The sequence below is a fragment of the Alternaria dauci genome, chromosome 2 (assembly GCF_042100115.1).
Source record: "Alternaria dauci strain A2016 chromosome 2, whole genome shotgun sequence".
NCBI classification, from domain to species: Eukaryota; Fungi; Ascomycota; class Dothideomycetes; order Pleosporales; family Pleosporaceae; genus Alternaria; species Alternaria dauci.
This window is the reverse complement of record NC_091273.1, coordinates 2,534,874-2,558,614: the sequence shown is the minus strand read 5'-3', so window position 1 is coordinate 2,558,614 and position 23,741 is coordinate 2,534,874. Positions and strand designations below refer to the sequence as shown.

At 54.0% G+C, this 23,741-nt stretch overlaps 7 protein-coding genes across 7 annotated transcripts; 3 read left to right on the top strand and 4 right to left on the bottom strand.

Moving 5' to 3' along the window:
• Window positions 1-732: 732 nt before the first annotated feature.
• Window positions 733-4,650, top strand: ACET3X_002872 (uncharacterized protein; the record flags this gene model as incomplete). Its single annotated transcript, XM_069449662.1, has 1 exon — window positions 733-4,650. The coding sequence occupies one exon, from the start codon at window positions 733-735 to the stop codon at window positions 4,648-4,650; it is 3,918 nt and encodes a 1,305-aa protein (XP_069309419.1).
• Window positions 4,651-5,259: 609 nt separating this feature from the next.
• ACET3X_002871 (uncharacterized protein) lies at window positions 5,260-7,793 on the bottom strand (the record flags this gene model as incomplete). Its single annotated transcript, XM_069449661.1, has 2 exons — window positions 5,260-5,305; window positions 5,362-7,793. The coding sequence occupies 2 exons, from the start codon at window positions 7,791-7,793 to the stop codon at window positions 5,260-5,262; spliced, it is 2,478 nt and encodes an 825-aa protein (XP_069309418.1).
• A 270-nt stretch (window positions 7,794-8,063) lies between these two features.
• ACET3X_002870 (uncharacterized protein) lies at window positions 8,064-9,816 on the top strand (the record flags this gene model as incomplete). The annotated part of the gene is made up of 2 exons (XM_069449660.1): window positions 8,064-8,732; window positions 8,776-9,816. The coding sequence occupies 2 exons, from the start codon at window positions 8,064-8,066 to the stop codon at window positions 9,814-9,816; spliced, it is 1,710 nt and encodes a 569-aa protein (XP_069309417.1).
• Window positions 9,817-11,078: 1,262 nt separating this feature from the next.
• On the bottom strand, window positions 11,079-11,663 carry ACET3X_002869 (uncharacterized protein; the record flags this gene model as incomplete). The annotated part of the gene is made up of 1 exon (XM_069449659.1): window positions 11,079-11,663. The coding sequence occupies one exon, from the start codon at window positions 11,661-11,663 to the stop codon at window positions 11,079-11,081; it is 585 nt and encodes a 194-aa protein (XP_069309416.1).
• A 3,601-nt stretch (window positions 11,664-15,264) lies between these two features.
• Window positions 15,265-17,467, bottom strand: ACET3X_002868 (uncharacterized protein; the record flags this gene model as incomplete). Its single annotated transcript, XM_069449658.1, has 3 exons — window positions 15,265-16,642; window positions 16,690-17,292; window positions 17,337-17,467. 3 exons carry the CDS (start codon window positions 17,465-17,467, stop codon window positions 15,265-15,267), a joined length of 2,112 nt encoding a protein of 703 aa, XP_069309415.1.
• A 1,388-nt stretch (window positions 17,468-18,855) lies between these two features.
• ACET3X_002867 (uncharacterized protein) lies at window positions 18,856-21,473 on the top strand (the record flags this gene model as incomplete). The annotated part of the gene is made up of 4 exons (XM_069449657.1): window positions 18,856-18,984; window positions 19,044-19,539; window positions 19,589-20,351; window positions 20,399-21,473. 4 exons carry the CDS (start codon window positions 18,856-18,858, stop codon window positions 21,471-21,473), a joined length of 2,463 nt encoding a protein of 820 aa, XP_069309414.1.
• Window positions 21,474-22,279: 806 nt separating this feature from the next.
• ACET3X_002866 (uncharacterized protein) lies at window positions 22,280-23,738 on the bottom strand (the record flags this gene model as incomplete). The annotated part of the gene is made up of 2 exons (XM_069449656.1): window positions 22,280-23,227; window positions 23,280-23,738. 2 exons carry the CDS (start codon window positions 23,736-23,738, stop codon window positions 22,280-22,282), a joined length of 1,407 nt encoding a protein of 468 aa, XP_069309413.1.
• Between the last annotated feature and the right edge of the window lie 3 nt (window positions 23,739-23,741).

Sequence of the window (23,741 nt, the reverse complement as noted above, 5' to 3'; positions counted from 1 at the left end):
ATTTAGTGTGCACTCGATTGTTCCCATCTCTCATATTCATCTTGTTTTCTCATTCCTCTCTTCTCAATACTGTCGCTCTTATCTACAACTTCCTGCGCGTCCTATCCACCGCCCCAAAGATGCCGGATCGATGGACACGATGTACGTGCGAGATAGCCCTGGAGTGGACAGAATCACAGAACGGTCAAACGGCATTCGAGCTCTGGTTGGTGCACGCAAGGACTGCTGGCCGAAGCTACGGGTAACAAACGGGAACTGACAACAATGATGGCCATGGCTATTCCTCCGGCTGCCCAAGATCCCCGGCATTCCGCTTTGGGCTTTCACCCCAGGCTTCACCATTGACTGTTCGCCAGCGCGTTTGCTGTCCGTGCGCCTTGGCGAAAAGTTGCGTTATACGAAATTTTTGCCCGCGCCCTCTTCTTCTCTGCATCACGAACACAATTTCTTAGGCGCACGTTTCGACGTGCACATCGACAGCCAAAAGAGAGACCTTCGCGATCAGCCAGGTTGCTTGCACCGTTCACTGCAAGCCGACTGCGGGAAAGACCGCGCCCACTTCCGTGCTCTTAACTGTAGCACTCCTCAGCGCGCCCTTAACTGTGGTGCGTCTGAACCATCTCCAACGACCTAGTTAGCTCTTACTCGTCCTTGTGGCGGTAAGGTCTTTCTTACGTCGTTGCACGGTTTTCGTTGGTCCTTGTGACCCGGATCCGTTTTTTCTCTCCCTCCATGTCTTCAGGACATTCTTCCGCTCCTTCTGGAGCCTCAACAAGCGCGCCAGAGCCAAAGCAGGCCTATGCTGAGCGCGACAACGACATGGGCGTGGCAGGCGACGCAGGATCAGAGGCGTATGACTCTGGCTCCGACGCCATGGAAGGTGTCGAGACACCGTCAACAAAAGAGGTCGTCATCGCGAAGACGAATGCCCTTGATGTTGTGCAGCGCGACCTTGTCTTGGCGATGAACAAGGGCTGGTATGGTTCGGAGACGCCCGTGGCTAATCCTGCGCCGGGGTTGGCACAAAAGCCTTTCCAAACAGAGCAATTCTTCACCCTGCGCGGAAGAGACCACCCGACGTCGACATTGCCCGAAGGTCTGTCGACAGGGAAGAAGATCAAGGCCCTTGTCATGGGAGATGCCCTGTTCGCAGGCATGCACATGGAGACGTCTCTAGAGCTCGCCAAATACCGAGACGCCGCCGCCGACCAAGCTGGAGCGCCAACTGCCGCCTCAACGACGACAGGCCCACCAAAAGCGCCCAAGTCGACGACAACAACCCCCCCGGCAGATACAGAGCCACCGGCATATGAGTGTGTCAAAGTCTTCTTCCATCTCGATACGCAGACGCCGAACATCGAGTTCATCGTCCAGGACCCGAAGACAGACAACACCATGTCGTGCAGACTATGGGCTGCCGATCTGCATAGGGGCGATGATGCGCGCGTCAGATTCAACGTCGCAAAGTACCAGCCTGACACGGAGGTGAATCGAAGCAAGCCCTCCGATGAGCACGAGCACAAGGGTTTGAGGCATCTCGAGACGATGTCGCAAACATTCTTCAAGACATGTGTCATGGAGGTCTCCATCGATCTCTGGCAGCCCGACCCGCGCCACTGGGAGGGCATCTCCCCTGCTGACCTGGCCGACATCCGGGCGAAGAATGCGGCTTCGAAGACAAAGGTCTATGTTCCTCCTCAAAGAAGGACTGCGCAAACCGATGAGGAAGCTGCCCCAGACACTCGGCTTGAGACACGGAACAACCTCGTTAAGATCTTGGACGAGGAGACAATAATCAAGCTCTACTTCACATGCAAGTCGACCGAGGGAGCTGTGAAGCAATGGGAGAAGAAATTCGCCGGGTACATGCGAGAGCTCCTCTCTGTGACTGCTGATTACGGTAACTTCTGGTTCTACAAGCACCAGCTTTGGGATCACGACATGCAGATGAGCATTGAGGACCCAGTGCTCGCATCTATCGATTGGGCGATTCCTCGCTGGCTCGTTACCCAGTGGAGCTTTACGAAGACGACCTCAGCAAAGGGTACCGTGACCTGGTCTGACCCCGAGCCTCACAGGTGGTCATCCCTCGAGTTCCCGCAGTCCGGATACCCACATCCCAATGAGGCTGCTTTCCTCCTCAAGCTCGGCGTCCTGGACGAGCAACAACGTCAAATTCGCGACCTCAAGGAACTGGTGCAGAGCGACGGCACCAAGTGGTTCAAGGCTCGTTTCCGCCACTTCGGCAAGACGAAAGCCACCTACGTTGTCGAAGTCTACCTGGGTCTGGAATCAGAAATGGCCGATGCTAGAATAAACCTACCCCAGCCCGGAACTCGGATCCGCTTCGAGGTCGACCGTGACACCTCGCAGAAGCCGTCGAAAAAGAACGTGGTAAAGTTCGATGGCGTCGTCGTCTACGATTCGCTAGAGACCAAAGCGTCTTTCATCTGTGTGGCCGATTGTCAGGGAAAGGCTCTAGCCGTGGCAGATAGCTCTGCCGAGTACAACATTTTCGTCAGCTACCTCATCGACAAGACTACATCCATGCGCATGATGGAAGGTATCGCTCTCCTGCAGACAAGCGGTGAAACTCATGGTCCCGACTCTCGAGGCGCAGTCCTTGGCTGCAGAAATACCGCGTCCAACACCGACATCATGAAAAGGTCGCTCGACGATATGCAGCTGTCCCAGTTTGAGCAAGTCATTTCCGAGATCCAGCCACCCTCCAATCCCGTACAAAAGGAAGCGATGCTCAATACCTGTCGCTCAGCCAGCGGAAACGTTGTTATAATCGGCCCTTCTGGGACCGGTAAGACCGCAACTATCGACAAGATTGGCCATGGACACGCAGCTCTTGGTCACCGAGTCATGTACTGCGCGCCGATGAACTCGAACGTACACACACTGATCGACAAGTTCCTGGAGCAAAACGAAGCATCTGGCGAGACGCGGTACGCGGACAACGAATGGGTGTTTGTGACCGGAGGCTACACATCCATCGATAAGGCCAACCGACTTCGCAGGGATCAAGCTGCAGGCGATGCTGACTTGGACAAAGCCAATGAGCTATTATCCGCCTACATCAACGACGCAAAGAATCGCGCCAACATCCCTCACTTTGAGCGCACCCTCGGCTACAAGGTCGGCAAACAGATCGAGATCTGGTCTGCGGACCCCAAGTACGACGAATCAGAAGGTAAAGGCCTTCACACTGACGCCAAATCGTACCTAGAGACAAAGGCCGAACTCTATCACTACAACGACGAGGATCAGTCCCGCGCGAAAACCTACCTCCGAGCCCTGGAGTACACGTTCACCATCGCGTTCCTCACGCGAGTAAAGTTCCTTTTCTGTACCGTGTCGACCTCTGCGCATCCTCTCGTCCAGGAGAGCGGTAATTGGGATGTCCTCATCATCGACGAGGCAGCTCGAGAATCCCGTGCTGGCATTGCAGTAGCGCTCGGCACTTTGCACGGGCGCGTGAAGGTCATTGTCTGGGCTGGTGATCACAAGCAAGGCACAGGCATCATCACAGGTCAAGATTCCAATGTGGGCTACAAGTTGCTCGCGCGCAATGTTTTCGAGAGTCTGGCCGAGACAGACAGGAAGGATGAGGCTAGCCCTTGCGAGGTCATAACCTTGAATACCGGTTACCGCATGGAGCAATCTCTCATGGACTTCTCATCACACTGGCTCTACAATGGGAAAATCACGTCTCATCCGAGCACCGGTACACGAGATATGCCACTCCGCAACACCCTCAGGAAATACTGGGCCAAGCGCCTACCCGACGACTTCGCAGGTCACTACACTCAGATCGGTATCGACGTTACACACAACGGCTTCGCTTCAGAGCTCTTGAACGGTACTACGACGAGACTTAATCGCTACGAGGCTCGACAGATTGCCTGCACTGTTGTCGACATGCTCAACTTTGAGGTTCCAAAGGTTACCGGCGGAGAACCCTGTCGTGCGATACTTGCAGAGGACATCTGTATCATTGCCAATTACACCGGTCAGATCCTCGAGCTCAGGAAGGCTGTCAAAGCTCGCGCTTTGGAGATGAAGCTCGATATGAACCGCATTCGGGATCTCTGGTACAACACCACTGCAGATGTCCAGGGTAAAGAGAGGGCTATCACCATGTTCAGCACTGTGCTCGCTTCCGGAAACACTCGGCTAGCACAGAAAGAGCACCTGCCCATTGGGTTCGTCGCAGACATCAAGAACCTCAATGTTTCTGTCACCCGCTGCACGATGGCGCGCTACACATTTGGGGCTTTGCGTCTCTTCGTGCAGGCGAAGCGGGATAACCATACAATATCACGAAAGGCCTCCAACCTCCCATTCTTCGACTACGTCAACCGATTGCATAGTCTGGGGGCTATCGTTGCGTATGAAGATAACGAGCGTTGGTTCTGCGACGGCTCCAAACCTGAAACGTCCGCTAGCTTCCGCCACGCACTGCAAACAGTTGCGTCCTACAAACCTCAGGCAGCCCCGAAGACTACAAAATCCCCTGGTAACCATCCAGGAGGCGTTTCGGGGGCCTCGAAGCCGGCAGGGGTCCATAAGGAGAAGCGGAAGCACCGTGGTGGTAAGGGTGGTACGAAGAAGCATAGGAACGGTGACGGCAATGACGCATAGAGGAGCTCATGGCCGCTGGACCTTGATGGGATGACTGATGACATGTCTGTAATACTAGTTTGAATTTACCCTTTTTCCAAAACCATTCTGCCTGTTGGTGACCTACGAGTGAGCAGTGACAAACCGAACATGTTCCCCATTTCCTCCCATAGTTGCCCAGGTAGGGTGTCGCTATCGAACCAGGAATTATACGCCCCCCTGTAGTTGCCCAGGTAGGATATCAGCGTATCAAAGAAAGGTTGAAAGCTATCACTACAGTGGTCAAGGTATGGGGTAATGCTCTATACGGGAAACATTAACCCCCTCTTTATAGTTGCCAAGGTAAGGTGTCAACATATAAGAGAAAGATGGAGAGCTCTTCCCGTAGTTGCCAAGGTGATGGGGCATCGTTTGATAAGAGAGAAATCAAACCCCCCTCTGTAGTTGGCAAGGTAAGGTGTCAGCATATGAGGGAGATTGAAAGCTCTCCCAGTAGTCGCCTAGGCAGGGCGGTTGCTTTATATTGAACCCTCAGAGTCAAACCAATAGCATAGGTTGTAATATACACATCCATTCATACTAGAAGGCCAGAGATCTACCAATGCTCGACCAACAAGATGAATAAGTGTATCAAGGATTCGCCAGCGCTAAACATGCATCAACCGCAAGACCAACACTGGATCTTCAGTTAGTATTTATGCCATAATTCAGATGCATTAGAACAAGACTCACCGACCCTCCTTCTGCCGCACCACGTCGTCGATGACGTCCCGGTCCAGCTGGGGAAACATGCCCGTCAGCGTCTCGACTACGACCTTGTGTTCCTGCCGTTGTATGCGCCTCGCTTCCTCTGCTTCAGCTGACGCCTGTCGCGCAGCAACGTCTTCTGCCGTTAACCTCTGCCTTTGTCGGTCGTCTTCATGCGATGGTCGTTGCTTCTCGTTCATGTTAGACTGAGGAACCTGGCCAGGAAACTCTGACGACGCGCGTGGCGGCATATTCGTTTTCTGCGCTGTCGCAGGTCCAGACTGGTGTGTATCATTGTCCGAAAAGATACGACCAATAGTGCTAAGTGGTCGTTGTATTGTCCGTAGTAGTCCTGCGACAGCAGCGTTCTCTTCTTCTGGCTGCTCTGCCTCAGACTTGCGATCCTTCAGACTGGTTGACCGCCGCGGCCCTGCGGTCTCTGCCTCCATCGAGTTTCTCTGCGTGAGTTCCGGTCGCAATGGTGTCGTCTTTTCTGCTATGTGATGGTAGTGAGGCGAGGGCACCCGCTTATGGTTCGGCGCAGAAGGGTGTAGCAGCGCAGATGAAGACGAAGATTCGGCTTCTTGAGCTGCGTGGCGTTCTGCGATGGCTGAGACGGCGGCTTCAACATTCTTCTCGAATTCCTCATCACTAACAGTCAAAGACGTCTTGTCAAGACCCTCGATGAATTGGATGGCGCCCATTAAGGATGATATGTAGTAGCCTGCTTCTCCACCAAGCTTGTCCTGGTTCCGGAACCGCAGGATGTATTGCACGTTCGAGACAAGATGGTCGGGGTTCGCTTGTAGTACTGTGTAGATGAGAAGTGGTACAAAGGCATCGGCAGACTGATCGGAGTTTGACGTGCGCAAGAAGCCAAAGATGACCTTGCAGCAGTTCAAAATGCAGATTATCTTGTCTCTGGGTGCTCGATAGCTCTTGATCTTCAACAGCTCCTGTTGGGCCAGATGTAAAAACTTCTTGCCCTTCTCGCCTACCGGCTTGATATCCAGGTGTTCTTCGCTGACCCATTTGTATATCCGCACCTTCTGCGCCAAGATCTCATCTCGCTCTACGTCTTCTTGATGTTGACCTCTCCGACCTGGTCCCGGCGGCTCTTGTCTCCGTCGGCCTTTGCGTGGTGATGCGGGTTCTGGAGGCGGGATTGCGGGCGAGAACGTCTGATTGTACAACCGGTTCATGACTAGTTTCTCCATGCCTTCTCTTGCGTTGTCGAATTCGGCGTCGGATACTGTGCGCCAAACCTCGCATTGCGCCATCTTCTTGCTGATGAATTCGAGGAAGTCACCAATAATCTTGACCTGCTCATGTACCATCCATTGCTTCTTTCCAAATTCCAGGAGGAATGAGCGCAAAAACTTGGCGACCGGGTCTGCTGTCCGGTGACGTAGCTGTTCGAGAAAACGGTGGAAGTCGAAGGGTAGGTCTGGCTCGGGCTCTGGTGCGGGCTGCGCTGGCTTGTACTTGGAAGCATGTGCGCTGGGCGAGGTCGGTTCTGCAAAGGAGGTAGCAGTGCCAACGCGGTGTAGAGAGGTGGTACGAGGAGGTGGAGACTGGACTGGAGTCGTCGAAGCCGCATCATCGGCCGGAATAGGCAGGGGCTTGTCAAGCGGCACAAGACTTGACCTTCGGGGTGGGTACGGGCTTGAAGGCGACTCTAACATGGGGCTCGCTATCTCCAGTCTGGGAGACATGATCTCAGTCTCACCAGGCCCACCGTCTCCTTCGAACTGATCCATGATGCTCTGTATCTCCTCCTGCGAGTTATCCACAGCGTCTCCGGTACCGTCATGGTTCGCAGCATAGTCGTCAGCCGCAGCGTCTTCGGAATTTCGTCCGCTCGATCGACCCTGCGACATTGGGGACGTAGTGCGGCTGGGGACATTGCTCGTCGCGAGGTATCTGTCGTCTTTGGGCGGTGGAGGAGGCGGTGACGGTGATCGCACGGGCGCTTTGCCTGCCGATTTCTCGCTGGGCTCGGGTGGTGGTGTTGATGCGCGGTCCAGCGCCACGGTCTCTGTTTTGGTGGTGAGGTCCTCTACTGGCGCCGTAGACGATGGCTGGACATCCTCTGCATCTTTATTCTGGTCCATTTCTGAACCGGTAGGGGCTACATTCGACTCCTCCGAAGTCTCATGCACTTTCCCTGCCATCTCTGACGACCCTTCCTCCGCTACATGCCCCTCGTCTTGGGTCTTCATCTCGACAGGCTGCCCCGCGCCGGTCGTGGTATTCGCGTCATCTGCCACGTCCTTGGACTCGGTGGCCTGTCCTGATAGAGGCGTGTTCTCGTTCATCGTGACTACATCTTGTTGGTCGTCGACCTTCTCTAGCTTCGCTTCGGCGTTGTGGTCTTGGGCTGCATCGTGTTGCGGCGTTGAGCTCGGGGGAGACATAGGCCGACTGCGGCTGGGGATTGTGGGGAGGCGATAGGTGATCGATCAAGTGTCCATGGGCCTTCTATGGAGCTCGAGATAGCTCTAGTAAGGTGGAAAGATGTCAAGTGCCTCAGTAGTGGTGGTCTGCTGCGCCTGCATCTGCGACTCGTCCACATGGTCCCTCGGAATCTAGAAGCCGAGACTCCGAGCGGCCCACGCTAGCGCGTCAAGCAATCGCCGTCGTGCCATTGCCAAACCTAATTCTCCACCGCCATCACCAGCCCGACCATGTGCGGCATCTTCTTCTCGCTCAGCCGAGCTGGACATGTGACGCCTGACACCAACACGGGGCAACTGCTCCAGAATAGAGGGCCCGACAGCACAGGGCAGCATCAGGCTATCATCGAATCTAGCACCAGGGCATCTTCGACGCGTCTTCACGCGACTTTCCTGTCAACCGTCCTTGCTTTACGCGGCAGCAACGTAGTCGAGCAGCCTCTCAAAGATGTCGCCACTGGCTCTCTCCTTTGTTGGAATGGCGAAGCATGGAGCATTGCGGGACATGCCATTGATGGCAACGACTCCCAGGTTATCTTCACTAAGCTTTTGAATGCATGCGTTGGTCCAAGCGATACATCCATGAAACGCGTCATTGAGCTGCTGTCGGTCGTGCGGGGCCCTTATGCTCTTGTATTCTTCGATGCATGCAACAATCGCATCTACTATGGACGCGACTGTCTGGGAAGGCGATCGCTGCTCCAAAAGTCAACTCCAGACGGCACCCTTGTCTTGTCTAGCGTTTGCGATAACGCTTCCGGTGAGTCCTGGACTGAGGTAGAAGCCGACGGCATCTATGTTCTAGACGTCGATGCCGCAGACTCGACGTCAAACTCGTTGCCAGTTACCAAGATTCCACATCGCCGCTCAGACCCGAAAGAGGACGCCGGACTATCTTTCGTAGGTAGGTCATCTGGTGCGCAATCCCTGCTAACAGACTCAGACCCTGCCGTTTCCCACTATGAATCCTGTTGTAGACATCGAATCTGCATCACAGAACACGGGCGCGATCGAGGAGTTGAAGTCGTCGTTGGAAAGGTCGCTCAGACTACGCACCCAGCATATACGAGAGGCCGTGACCGGCGATGCGACGCTGGGGGCTTTGAAAGACACACAAGTTGCCATCCTTTTCTCTGGTGGCCTTGACTGCACAATCCTCGCACGCATGTGTCACGACCTCCTGCCGCTGAACGAATCTATCGACCTCCTCAATGTCGCTTTTGAGAACCCTCGAATCCATTCCAATCTCGAGCCAGGCGTCAGTCCGTACGAGCTGTGTCCGGACCGTATCACTGGACGATCATCACACGCCGAGCTGCTAGAAGTCTGTCCAGGGCGTGAGTGGCGCTTCGTTCAAGTCAATGTACCCTATACCGAGACGCAGGCCCATCGCAGCACCGTCATGGCGTTGATGCATCCCCATAACACAGAAATGGACCTCTCCATCTCATTCGCGCTGTATTTCGCCTCCCGCGGAACTGGTCTGGCGCACTTTTCAAATGAGGCTCACGCTGAGCCATATACTACCAACGCACACGTCCTCCTGTCCGGGCTTGGGGCTGATGAGCTGTTTGGTGGGTACCAACGACATGCCGTAGCTTTTTCTCGGCACGGATACCCCGGCTTGATTGAAGAGCTGGAGCTTGACTTTAGTCGATTGGGAAAAAGAAACCTGGGTCGCGACGATCGAGTCATCAGCGATAGCAGCAGGGAGGTCCGCTTCCCGTTCCTTGACGAAGACTTCATCGCGCTGGCGCTCAGTCTTCCGGTCACAGCCAAGTGCGATTTCGGTCTGGCACAAGTGGTCGATAGCGAAGATCCTACACAGCTTCTCGAGCCTGGGAAGCGCGCTCTTCGATTGCTGGCTTGGCAATTGGGCATGACCAGAGTAGCTACAGAAAAGAAGCGGGCAATCCAATTCGGTGCTCGCACTGCCAAAATGGAGACCGGCAAAACAAAGGGGACGCATGTTCTAAGTCAATAAGGTCAGTCATCTTTCTGGTTTTTCTTCCTTTGGCAATGATTACAAACTGAGCAAGCGATTGAGACACCCGTGTGTTTTCTCGAGGTTATCCTATCCAGTTATGGATCGGCGAAACCTCCAAGCATGTGGTGTCTATGATTCGTGTTCATAAAAGGCAAGTCTGAGCCTTGTCAATATCTTTATGTTGTCTCGCGTACTGTACTGTGCTTGTACTAACACGGCGAGCAGTATGCGCATCACTTTCAGTCATACTCGTCTGACTATAGCCTCATATTTGCATGCTGTGTGACATCGTCCAATCCTCATGAGCTGTGGAAAGAAGAAAATGAAACAGCGCAGTAGTTTTGACGGCATGCATTGCCTCAATAGCATGTATGATTCGATCTTTTGTCAGCATCTTATAAGCAGCACTGGATCGTTGTTGAATTAATGCTGCCGTCGCCGCGACGTTGCATGACGGCAGTTAACAGAAGACTAAGTACGTATAGCAGCATGGCGGGTTCGGAGCATAAGCGGTATTGTTGCAGAAAAAGAAGCCCCAAACGTGCGACTGCTGTGAAGAACCATCAGAGAAGCAGGCCAATTTTGCGCAACTACGCATCATCACATCAGCTCCTGCAGGACATGATTGAAACCAATTTCATTGCCAAAATAGACGTGCAGTACCCATGTCCAAGGGTCTTCACATGCAAGAGTTGATCGTTGAAGATCAGTGGCGAATCACATGCCCTGGAAGGTTCCAGCCACAGCGGCACCGCCACAATGACGCAATATTCTACGTCTATATAGCAGCCATCACGCGCTCTTCCACTTCCTCTCATCATCGCAGACACATTTCGAAGCAACTCATTCCTTCAATCGAAACTCGATTCCAACACAAAAACAACACTACCTCGAAAAACATCACCTACCAAGATGCCTGTCCCAATGCCCTCCACTACCTCACAATCCACCTCTACGACACAGTCTTCAGCTGCGGCGCAGGCGGCAAACGACATTCAGAACGCGGCTACGCGAGCTCTAGCCAGTGCGAACAACAGTGAGAAAACGGAGCAGGAGAAGGAAGCCGAGCGACGATACGAGGAGGCGATGGAAGAGGAGTATGCCAAGAGGGAGGGTGGAGCTTAGGCTCCAACATATCAGTTACAAGAGGAGGGAAGGATACATCACAGGCTCAGAACGATACCCAACACCGCCAAGTTTACATCTAAAAACAACTGATGGAAATCACTACTTCATTTAAATTTCAACTTGCAATTGTGTTACCCAGCCAGCGCCTTCTTCACCAACTCCATAGGCCTCTCTCCCATGGGAATCTTCAACGCCAACTCATGCCCTTGATCCGTCATCTTCCCCCACGTCTTCTGCAATATCCTCACAATCTTATCCTCATCATGCTCCTTCTCAAACGCCTCGAACTGATCATCCAAGAAGACCAGACACGCCACATCCTCCAACACCATGGTCTCCTCGTTGACCTTCAAGTCCTCCTTGCGTATCAGACTGCCCACCGTCTCGCTATCTTCTTTGCTATATCCAGCATCGAGACATATCTGATCAACAAGCTCAGCCTGCCGTTTCTTGAGGTATGTGCGCCAGGCGTGGTAGCCGGGCCGTGTCATTGGGTAGCTCGAGCGCGGCACTTCCCAGCGGCGGAAGTGCTGGGCGCGGATTGCTATGCGGAGGGGTTCGGAGGCGTCAGGGGCGCGTTTCTCGAGGTAGGAGGTGCATTTTTGCGCGTAGTGCAGTTCGTACGGCACTTCTGTGTTGTTGATGGTTATTTTGTTTGGGTCGAGCGCGTGGGCGGCGTCGATGGCGGTTAGGGCGCGTTCTAGGGGCGTCGACATTGTTGTGGTGCGTCAGGGGGGACGCGAGAGTTTTGGGGGTATTGCGAAATGTTGCGATGGGCGCGCGAGGGTGTGGTAAGGCATTTTGTCTGGTGTCAGATTGGTCGGTAGGTGTTGCGCAGAGATAGCGGCGGATGCCCCGCGTCAAGTGGGGAGTTGCCTGGCGGTACCCTGTCACGCCTGTCTGGATGCCCTGTCGATCTTTGCATCATAGACGCATCCTTCCTCCCCTTCTACCTCAACGTCTCTGCCGCAAACGCACTGCACCATTGTGTCGTATGCCAACGCATGGGCTCCTGCATGCTAGCCGCGTCCTCTTCGACCTGGTCTCTTGCATGGCAGGCAGAGATACATTCGCTTCATCCGATTGGGCAGATGCACCCCTCCCCTGCTCCGCCTCTTCTAACCTCGAAAATCAACCTGCTCACCTTGTTTCTCAGCCTCACCGTATATGATCACAGCGACCCTGAAGTTTACACCATGTCACGCAAATCTCCCATTCATGCCCACGTCTCCGGCATCGCTTCTCTTCTCGATCAATTATCCCATTATCTCCAACCTCGAATTCACATACTTCATGTCTCAAGGCTGGGAGGCGTCGACTGACGTAGGCGTCTTCACCGATTGGTTCGCACCTGGTACCAGCGAGGAACTTCTACCGCAATACGATGAAGGCTTTATGCCTGATCTCGACGACTCGTGGCTGTCGGCTTTCATCGACAACGAGGTTTTGCCAGATCCTAGCAATGACTCGCTTAGACAATTCGACGCAGACGTCGACTCAACTGATAAGGGCGCTGGTTGCAATATCGGCGTCGACTTAATGACCTCAACTTTCCACAAGCCGGCCGACCCCTACAGGCCTTCGTTCAACCAGTTCGATTGTGTATTGGATTTCTTGAATGACGGAATACCAGAACAAGTGGGCATTGTTACTACGAATGAGGAGGAAGCTAAAATCGAGCCAACAAACCATTCCTGTCCTTCTCCCACAGCCAAGACTCTACCGACTCCTAGCAGACAACTATCGTCGACAAGGCCTTGTCAGCAAAGGTCCGTAAAGTGTCCAGCATCTGACAAACCTAAATCCACAAGGACCAAAATCTCGAACGAAGCCCGCTCTATGTTGGACGCGCACTTCGATGGTAATCCTTATCCGACAGATGGTGAGCTAGCACTGTTATCCGGAAAGACTGGACTGCCCGTATTAGTTATCAAGAGGTGGTTCATGAACGCAAGGTCACGCAAGACAATGCCAGAAGGTAAGAAAGCCCATGGTCCTGATACCAAATCGACTATCCTTGATCTTCGTCATCCATCATTGACGGCTCATGTTTTCAATGGTGCTGACAATAATTCTGTAGACAATATCGATACGGAACCAAACGTGAAAGCTCAAGAAAACCACGAGCGAATCGAACAAAGTCTATTGTCGGGGGCTGCCTCTTGTAATGATAGTCTCCAGGACTTGGAGCGATGCTCCCCTGCGCCCAGTGCAGCTTCACTCGAAAGATATCTGAACGAGCCCGCAGACCAGGACTCGGTTCCTGCTGGAGTCATTGAGTCATTATTACAAGCCGACCTTCCAGTCATGCCACCCATTAACGAGCAATTATTTTCTTTCAGCCGGTCTGGGATGACTAAAATTGCTTGTGCACGTTGCCGACTCAAAAGATCTCGCTGCAATCATGAGGCCCCGGCGTGTGCCCGCTGCCAAAAGGACGGAGCAATTTGTATCTACGACGAGTCACCGAAGCATACACGTAGGTTCTCACTGAGCCAACTCCGACTCCCACGTTTGAGACCTATGTCGCAGTCTCCAACGCGTGCTTTCAGCATCACGGGCTCAGACAGCTCAATTGGTTCTCACATTAGCGTCAGAAGCTTCGGTAGCCATATATCTGTCGACTCAAGAGGGTCACGACGAGGCCGCAAACGTTGGGCACAACCACCAACGCCGCCCAAGACACGTCCAGTCAAGCGACAGCGGGCAGTTATCCCTGAATCGTTCCCGCCACTATTTGAACCTAACATGGCAGAACTCTCAGATGACCGCATCGAGATGAGCAAAGTCTGGAGAGATGAGATTGAGGTATGTGGTTCACCTCTCCTGCCAATGTTCTTTTGTGCATCTCTGTCGCAGTCACTCATGTTGATCAATAGGCTGCTCTCAAATTTGTGAAAACAGAACAACACAATTCCCGTTCATACTTCTGCACTTGGCCTGCATGCAACAAAACCTTTCCGAATCGATCCGCGTGGGCACGACACGAAGAGGCCGTTCATCACTGCCCTTACCAATGGATATGCTCCATGGATGTGAACACAGTCATGCGTTTGCCACACTGTTTTGGCTGTGGCGAGCGCGACGTTCTCTTGAGTCATGTAGTGGAATGTCATTTCCAAACCTGCGCATCAAAGCCCGAAGAGTGTCGGACGTTTCTGCGAGAGGACCAGCTCTCTCAGCATATCAAAGGGATGCACATTGATAAAGGAAGCGAGAAAACCTTAATACCCAAGGAGCTGCTCTCGGCATGGAAAAGAGACAATCCTCTTCTGTCAAAAGTGGCTTTGACCTGTGGCTTCTGTGGTATTGTCTCCAGTACTTGGGTGGAACGACAGGACCACGTGTTCAAACATATGGGTCGCAACATATGCAAGTCGTCTTGGTGGCCCGAACGACTACCCACTATAATCTCGCAACTTGCAAGGTATGCTGTAGGCCACACAATCTCCAGCGGTGTTTGTAAGCTAAAGCTACTGTAGCACAGGCCCTTTCACCTGTCCAGGTTGCTCCAGCCAGTTTTCAGACATCACTGTGGCTGTTTCAAAACACTCGGCTTGCGCTACTTGGTCTTGCCGTTACCTATCTGATTGGCACGCGGTATTCGAGGTTGAACCAGAAGGAGGTCCCGAGCGGTATAATTGGCATCTCGCAAGGTGTCGATTGTGCAATTATAACCTACCCGGCTTCGACGCGGAGGACCCATTCGCAACCTGCCTGCTACAACAGCACGCTCATGATCATCGGCTGCGAACATGCAACCAGGAAATACACGCCAACGAGCATGACTTCAGGCGTCATTTGAAGACTCACCATAAAGCCGTTTCACTTGACACTAGGGCCTGGCGATGTTCGCGGTTTTTGGAGAAGATGAATGACAAGTACGTGGCGCGTACATCATTTGAGCCTAGTCAGGAGTCGCTGTGTCCGACTCAGTTCGTTGGCTACCACCACGTTTTTTCAGACGCTATCTCGTGAAGGGTTTGAGATGGCTGCTGGTCAGGAAACAGGGTTCTGTTGTTCTGGTTTCAGATAACAGAAAGGTGCATAGTGAACATGGGGCTCTTTTACTCGACTAGTCTAGTACGTGTCGAATGAAATCAAGACATTGTTGACACTGCATTGATCAAGTACTTCAACAGGTGATATGAGTATGTGACAAACACAACCCAATCATCAGCAGAATCAAAGGCGGCTATACACTCGCAGAGTACGTGACAAGGTCGAGAATTGTATCATACATTCATGCTAGAGTATGCTGAACTAATCACTCAATCGCCGAATTCCCAAGTAAACGCTGGTAGGACACAACACCCATCACCCCCAGTTCCCCTGCGACGGATCTTGCGTCCACGAATTGCTATGCTGGTGCGGCATGGAGGGCGGCGCTTGAAAGTATCCGTTTGCATCTTGTTGCTGCTGCTCCTGTTGCGGCCATGCATTGCCATCCTGCTCAGATATCGACGACGCGCCCGGACTGTGACCCTGTCCAGGATGCGGCGGCGGCAGGCCCGGGCCGTATACCATGGCTCTCCGTTTCTGGCCGCCGGAGGGCTGTGGCAACTCTGGTACGGGCTGGGGTGACGGCGTCGTCCATGTCTGTTGAGGGCTCGCATCAAAGGTCATGCCGTGTGGCTGCGGACTGTGGCCAGATCCATCGTACGGAGTGCCATTGTACGACATGGAACTGGCAAAGGGACTAGATTGCGGAAACAGACTTGGCGGCGTTGTTGGACCTGGATACATGAGATGTGGCGCCTGGGGAGATACCGACGGCATCGGTACCCATTGCGGAGGGTAGGTTACAGGGGGTGGGATCTGTTGTGCTGGAGGCGAAGTGTGCGGGGATGTTTGCTGGCGCTGGTAAAGCTGTGCAGAAAGAGCAGCTGACTCTCTTTGGAACCGATCACGCCAGTGGGTAAAGCCGAACCGCAGACCGAACTTGGACAGTACTGATGTGAAGTCGTGGATGGCGTTGATGGCACGGGTGGTGGGGTCCAACGGCAGCGTCTGCCCTTCAGGGAGTAGTGGTGATGGAAACGGCGGTGCGCTGACCTGCGCGGGTGGTGCCAGTGGATCTTCAGATTCTGTTTCGACAGGCAATGGCGTTGGGGGTACGGGTGGTCTTGGGTCAAGGATCATGTCCATGTTGCGTGACAGGACATCCACAAACTGCCGACCCGTCATGTAAGCGCGCATCGCATCGTAAAAGGTGACTGGCGGCTTGACGGTGTTGGAAGGTTTCTCCAGTACGGCGAGCAGATTCGTAGCGTATGCAATGCAATGCTCAAAGATCAAACGCTGAGCATACTCGTGGATGTGAGGTATCCGCGGGCTTGGTGAGAGGATGTAGACGTAGCTGTAGAGGAGTTCGAGCTCGAAGAACGACTTGACGGCAGGCAGAGTGCTCTGCGGCATGTCCTGGAACCACTCCGACATCTTGTTATACTGCTTCCAGATGTATTGATATGGCTCTTGCCAAGGCTCCCGTCCAGACTGGAAGAGGTCCATGTACCACTCTGATTGAATCTCTCGTATCTTGAAGAGGTCGACCGCTGTATCGAAAGACTGTTGGAAGACTTGAGAAGTAGGCGAAGCAAATTTCGGTGAGATGGAGGCGTTGTAGAACGGATAGCCGACGTTCGCAGCCTCATCTGAGAAGGAAAAGGCGCGAGTCTGAACGAGCGATGTCGACCTATCGGGAAATTAGCGAGCGAAAGGAGAAGAAGGACATTGACTTGCCTATCCAAACAGTATACACACCAATATACTCTTCTCCTAATCTCCAGCTTCGCCCGTGACATTGCCACAGTCTTGGACGGGTCTTGATGTATGCCGAGATCTACCATGGCTCTCGAGGCGGCGCCAACTAGTGTCCAGCTGTCAAAATGATGGGGGTCCATGGTGGCGTAGATGGTCCAGAGCACCAAAGCCTGGATGCTGGAGACGTAGCCGGGATGTAGCACATCTTCGGCATTTTCAAGAGCCGCATTCATGTGGCCAACAGCATCGGAGTAGTGGGTATCACCTCTCGATTCAGATTGGGAGAGACAGGCGATGGCCAAAACCATACGCACGCTCCAGCGATCCCAGGGCTTTGCATTGTCGCCCTGTGAGTAGACGGCCTCTACGGATGAGTAAAGAGTAGCCTCTTCAAAAACAGGCCAAAGGGTGAAGATGTTATTTAGGTAGTGCTGAATCAGTGGCGTCGCCGTATATTTGGGAGGCAATGCTTTGACTAAGCCGGTCGGGAGTGGCTCTTTGGTACTGGCTGATCGAATCAGACGGGCGTAAGACATTTCAGTTGTGAAGCCATAAAAGTCTCTCGCTGTAGCATTCACGGCACTTGCAGAGTCAGTACAGCACAGTGATTGGTGGGAAGCACTCACAGGAGACCAAAATCCGAAACGAGGTCGTCGATTTCCGAGGCTTCCCTCCGTCGTTCGGCTCTTTTGCTGATGGGTCTCGTCGCCTTTACGGTGTCGACGGATGCTCTACGGGGGGTCGAGTTCTCAGACATGTCCAACATGAGTATGCCAGAAGACTTGCGCCTCGCACGCGCTTCATGTATCTTCTTCTCTAGTTTTTCGACTCTTGACTCGAGGGTTGCGACGTAGCTCCTTTCCTTGCCTCTCGCAAATTGGTCGTTTGTGCTCGAGCACTCTGAGGCCCGGTTGGACTTTTCACATGCTGTGCAGGCAGGCAGTTTACCGTCGCACTTGACTTTTGCTGCTCGACATCGCTTGCAAGCAGCCACTGGCCTGCTCACGCGCAACAATGGGGTTTCCAGCACCATCTTGCTGCTATCACGGGACATGTAAGTATGCATCGCACGATCACCTGGCGCTGAGTGGAGAAGCATCCGAGACGTGTCAGATGGAGGATGACATGGAAGCAACAGAGGCAGGACTTGAAGGAAAATTGCACTAGGCACAATGCATGGATATAGATGTAGACTACATGCTGGAGACGGCAGTGAAGTGAAGTGACGAGGTCCGCCGCCTAGGATGGACACGAGACGAGACGGGACGGCACTTACCAGGCTCGGCCGAATAGACGCCGGGGGAATAGCGCGGCGAAGCAGAAAATGCGTTGGGCGGACCAGGCTGCCGAAAAGGCGGTGCAGCAAGGGATGGATATGGGTAGTTTGGCGCTGTCGTGGTGTTGAGCGGGTTGACGGGTGGCGTAGCGGGCTCGGTGAACCCTGGACGGTGGTAGGGCCGCGGCTGTATGAACGAATTGGGAGGAAGCAGGCAGCCGTGTTGCCCCACCGAGTCAGACAGGCAAGAGGGCAGCGCAGAAAAGGGACAGCTGTGACGCTGGCGAGCGACGAGAGGGAGATGGGGGAGGTGCTAGAGCGGGCGCTGGGCGAAGGGGCAGCCTATCAGGGCGCCGTCGCAGTCGACGCCCACAGCTGCACGTCAGTCGTCAGGCTCTCGGCTCCCAGCGTTTGGACTCGTTCTCGGCCTGTCACCAACATCAGCCTATGCCGCACCAGCGACGGGGCCTGTCATGCTTCGTCTTCCTTTTTGCGTTGCCTGATTGGGGACGCTCGGTAAATGCGCAGGCGTTTTTCTGCGGCCCATCCATACGACGACCAGGCCGACGACGCGCTGTGTGCTTTTGGTTAAGCAAAGTCGCGCCCGTCAACGCTCCCTGGGTTCAGTGATCGGCCGTCCTACAGTATAGACGACGCAGGTGTTGCCGCAGTCGTATGCTCGACGCTCCCCATCCCCATCTCCAACTCCCTCTCGACGCCTCTGAGAGCACAGGGCCAGTCCTCGCCCGCGCGACACACCCCTCGGGCATGGACGTGCGCGGCGATCTCCCCCACATCCCAGGCTGCCCAGCATCATAAGCCAGCTCCCTCGTCCTCGTCTCGTCCGCCCGCCTGGTGAGAGACGAGCGATGGAAGTCGCGACTGCGACACACACCACGACGGAAGGGGCCCCGCACCCCTCTGACGAGCCAACCACCACCACCACAGGCCAGAGTCGCATCGCCCACACCCTCACTGCTTGTTGTCGTTGCCGGACGGTAAGCATCTTCCCCCGTCACGCTGCCGGCGTACCTCTTGTCCACTGACCTCGGATCAGCGCAAGACAAGATGCGATCCCGGACTGCCTCGATGCGGGCCATGCGAGCGCACCAATTCCCACTGCGAGTACTATGACCCCGACAAGGGCCGCAAGATACCCCGGAACTACGTCGTGCACCTGCAGCAAAAAGTGCGCGACCTCGAGAAGCAGCTGGCTGATCTCGAACGCGACGACGTTGAGCCGGACCCTGAAGATGTAATGCGTGGGGCCGCTACCGTGCGCGTCCAGGACTCGGACGAGTCCAAGTTCCTTGGGCCTTCGAGCGGAATCACCATCACCCGTCTGGTCATGCAGCTGGCCAAGCAGTTCACAGAGTCCAAGAGCATATCCGAAATTGTGCCACATTCCGAAGCAAAAAATGTAAAGGACACCTTCGCCCAGGAAGACCAGCGACCCACCTCCAAGATCTATCCTATGGTCAGCGACGTCGCTGCTGAAGAGCTTCCTAACCGAGATCTTACCAATCTACTGGTAGAGCTGTTTTACTGCAAAGGCGCGTAAGGCTGTCTGAGCACGAAATATGCATCAACTGACTTGACTAGTGCACCCCATGTATCCCATCTTCCACGAGCCAACATTCACCAGGGACGTCGATGAGGTTTACAACGGCTCCACCGACCCCTACCAGAACTACTGTCTGCGCATGGTCATTGCCATCAGTTTGCAGAAGATGGACACGCAGTACGCCGGTCTCGCCGATAGCTACTATCTCGCAGCCCTCAAATACTTCGAAGCCGCCATCAAACCAATGAACCTCAAAACTCTGCAGTGTTTCGCCCTGGTCGCAGGCTACTCCCTCCTAACGCCAACGCGGACAGCCGTCTACTATATCATCGGTCTTGGCGTTCGACTGTGTCAAGCCCTCGGCCTACACGAGGAAAAGACCATCAGCATGGGCCCCGGTGGACGTTCCGCAGACCCACTCGAAGTCGACATGCGTCGCCGCTTGTTCTGGAGTATACTTACCATGGATTACGGCTTGTCGCACAGTCTGGGAAGACCTGCCCACTTCGCAACACGACGAGAACACATCGATGTCAACTTTGGCGAGCTTGTCGACGACGTCTACATCACCAGGGAGGGAATCAAGCCTGCACCTCAAGCGTCGCTCAAGAAATGGATTGGTATACACTTCTACAAGATGCGCTTGCTGCAACTAGAGATCCGCAAAATGCTCTACCAAAGAAAGAAGCCCGAACCCAAGGACGACCAGCACCCCTGGTTCGCTCAGATGCAGGCCAAGATCGAGGCCTGGCGAGATACGAGTCCTGAGATGGACGGCGGATCGGGGCTGAACAAGGTCTGGTAAGTATTCGCGCCGTCATGCATGGCACAGCAACTAACTCGCCTAGGTTCATTGGTCGATACAACACCATGGTCGTCTTCATATACCGCCCGTCGCCGCAGGTACCTCGCCCATCCCTGGACGCCGCCATCCGCTGTTACGATGCCTGCCGATACAACATCTACATGACCATGAAGCAGATTGAGACCAAGAGCGTCGATGTCACATGGATTTTTACGCAAGCCATCTTCATGTGCATCAACACCATGCTCTGGACACTGTCATACTCCGAGGTGCGAAGACGTCATAGCCGCGAGGAAGTAGAGGGTCACCTAAACGTGGCAATGGAGTCCATTAGGCAGGCCTCTGAAAGGTGGCCTGGCGTACAGTCTGCTATTGGTCTGTACTACAACCTGATATCTGCTTGCATGAAGATTTTCGACAAGGACGGCGACGTTCCCATCTCGGCCAGTTCTCCATCGGACACTGCATCCGTCGGTACAGGCAACATTGTGGATGGTATCAATCGGTCGCGAACTACAAGCCCAGCAACGGCCTCTACCGCGTCGGTACGCACACCTTCCGAGAAGGTATCAGGGCCTTATGGCTTCCTGCCTGAAAATAACCAGCAACTCTTCAACTTTTCCAACGGCCTTTCAAACCCACCCAACCTGTTCTCGAGTGCGCCGAGCTCGCAACAAGCTGGACTGCAGACGTCGCCTCAGCAACCTCCACCAATAGCATACAATGAACTAAGTCCGAAGACCTCCATGGAAACCAGCATACCCTCATACAGCTACGCACCTCCAACCCAATTCGCGCCTCTACCCACGACATTCGCTGAGCTACCCCAATGGAATCCGACCTTCACGATACCGGCGCAAGACGGCTACAACATGGCGAACATGCAAATGGCCTCGTCGCCATTTTACAACGAGGCCTATGCGGCGAACCAGGGTTATGAAATGGCGGACTATCTCAACCCGGCCTGGAGTCAGGATGCTAGGGGCACCGGACTCAACCAGCAGCAACAGATGGAGTTGATGCATGATTTCGAGATGAATGAGGCAAAGAACATTGAGATGATGATCGAGCAGAGTCATCAACTCTTCCGTCCCCCTCAGCTACAACAGACATACTGAGCAAGTGCAAGCAACGTGCGCTCACCGAACAAAGCTCCAGATAATCACACACGATCCATGTTATTCCACCTGCTATGATGTACGGATACGAACGCGAGGCGATGCGGAGCCGATGATGACCCGAACGGGTGGCGGGTATATCGATCTACGAAGATCTAACACGTCCTTCGCTTCGCTGGAAACATCGTTTTCCAGCTTAGCTTTTGCACCTAGAGGCTTCTTGGCATGCCGATCATGCCGATCACGTCCTGCAGGTTCGCCTGGAGGCTGCCGAATCGGGCATTGTCACAGATTTTGGAAGAAGGGTCCACGCGGGTCCAGATTCACAGGTTCGCTCCGGGGATCCTTGACACCCGGGATAGCCCATGTATCCATCACATTTTGCCCGAGACATGCTCTGCGTCTGGGTCGGTCCATGACAGAAAGCGACATGAGAATAGTAATACAGGACGAACACACAGAATTAGATAAGAACACATTAGACTTTGAACACGTCCAGTGCCGATTTCGCGGGCTCGAGCACGGATAGCCGAGGGTTTACACATGAAGCTCAGAAAAAGAGCAAATTGGGGTGGTAGATATGAGGTCCACGCCTGGATGTTTGCGATTAGCTCTATAGATGATAAATGGATGAAAAAGCCTCGAAAGCAATCACGCAATATGCAAAGCTGGATTTCGCCTGGTCTGAACAATCTTCATGCACAGTACAAGACTACCTTGATCAATCCTGCATCCTTTTATTTAGTACGGTGCGCTCCACTATCCCACACCTCGCGCATACTAATCATAAATCGCCAATCCAATACCTATCCACCACCACTACCACTCAACCTCTCCATCTCCCTACCAACCCATTCCCCAACCTTGCCCAGCACATCCTCAAAATCAACATCACCATCCTCATCAACATCCTCATCCCCCACCCCATTCCCCTCCGCCTCTTCCCAAACATCGCGCATAACCTGATAAATCCACCTCCCGCCCTTCATCACAGTCACGTGCTCCCAGTCATTCACAATCGGCCTCGTATCGTCCAGTGCGTCGACGAGGTCGATCAGACTGGCGAGCGGATTGGAATGGTGGTCTGCGAGTAGGTTTTCGAGCGCGATTTGGGCGCCGCGGGTGAAGGGGGAGAGGGAGCGGGGGGACATGGGGGGGTAGAGGGCGAAGGTTGGGGTGGAGGAGGTAATTCGGGGTGAAGGTGATGGGTTTGAGGATGGTATGTTGGTATTTGGGGATGAGGGTGGGGGGTTGATGGGAGTCTTGGGTGGGTTGGGAGATATGTCGTCGTCGTTGTCGTCGTTGCCGTCATTATCATATGCTGAGGTAAGTGCATCTGGAGGAGTTTCTGGGAGCTCGACTGGCGAGGTCGTGACTCTTCTTCGGGAGCTCGCTACGGAGATCTTCTTTGGTTGTGGAGATTCTGGGTCGTCATTGTGCGTTTCCGTCGCTGCTTCATCGCCTTGCCATTGTCTTGTCATGCGAGTCGTACTCCTTGTTGCCCTTTTCTGCTCATGGGTTCTCACGTAGTGGCCTTCCTGACCAGACGCTTCTACTTTGCTCCCAGTCTCATTCTGGGTCGTCGCATGGCCTCTCGGCGATTTGTGCTTCCCGTGCCTTTCCATTTCCATGGTCGCGGATGGCGTCCGGGTCTTGAGTTTGACAATGAGACTGTTTCGGGAGGCTGGACTCACGCCTTCGTGCAAAGAAGGTGATGTTCTGGCGGACTGCTCGCTGAGTTTGCTCTCGTTGTGCTGTTTGTTGGTCAGTTGCTTTGGGACAATAGGTGGTGGTCGGCGCGCATACCACATCGAGCTTTCTGCGGGTCATCCTTCCGGCAGTGGGCGAGTATGGAGACGTTGCTCTGTTGGCCTTCTTTTTATCGTTTTTGGCATTGGCAGGTTTCGAGGGAGTCGGTGACGCCGTCTCGCTGGGCTCTCGCCACTCAGCAGGTAGCCCAAAGAGATGACGCCTTGGGTTCTTCTCAGTGCTATCGGGTGTGCTGTGATTCAGGCGCTTCCTTCTGCGCCTTGCCTCCAATGCAGCAGCAACTCTCGCTTCTTCCGTGGACTTTGTCTTCGGCCTACCACGCATGCGCTTGCCTTTGCTCTTGTGGGGCCTTCCGTAGTCGGAATCAGAGCCGCGATCATCTTCTGCAATTTCATCTGAGTCGTCGTAGTCCATCGGTTCCGGTGATGCGATCGCTTCTCCGTCCTCTTGAGATGGCTTGATGATAATACCAATATTGTCTTGGATGGATGCCATTAC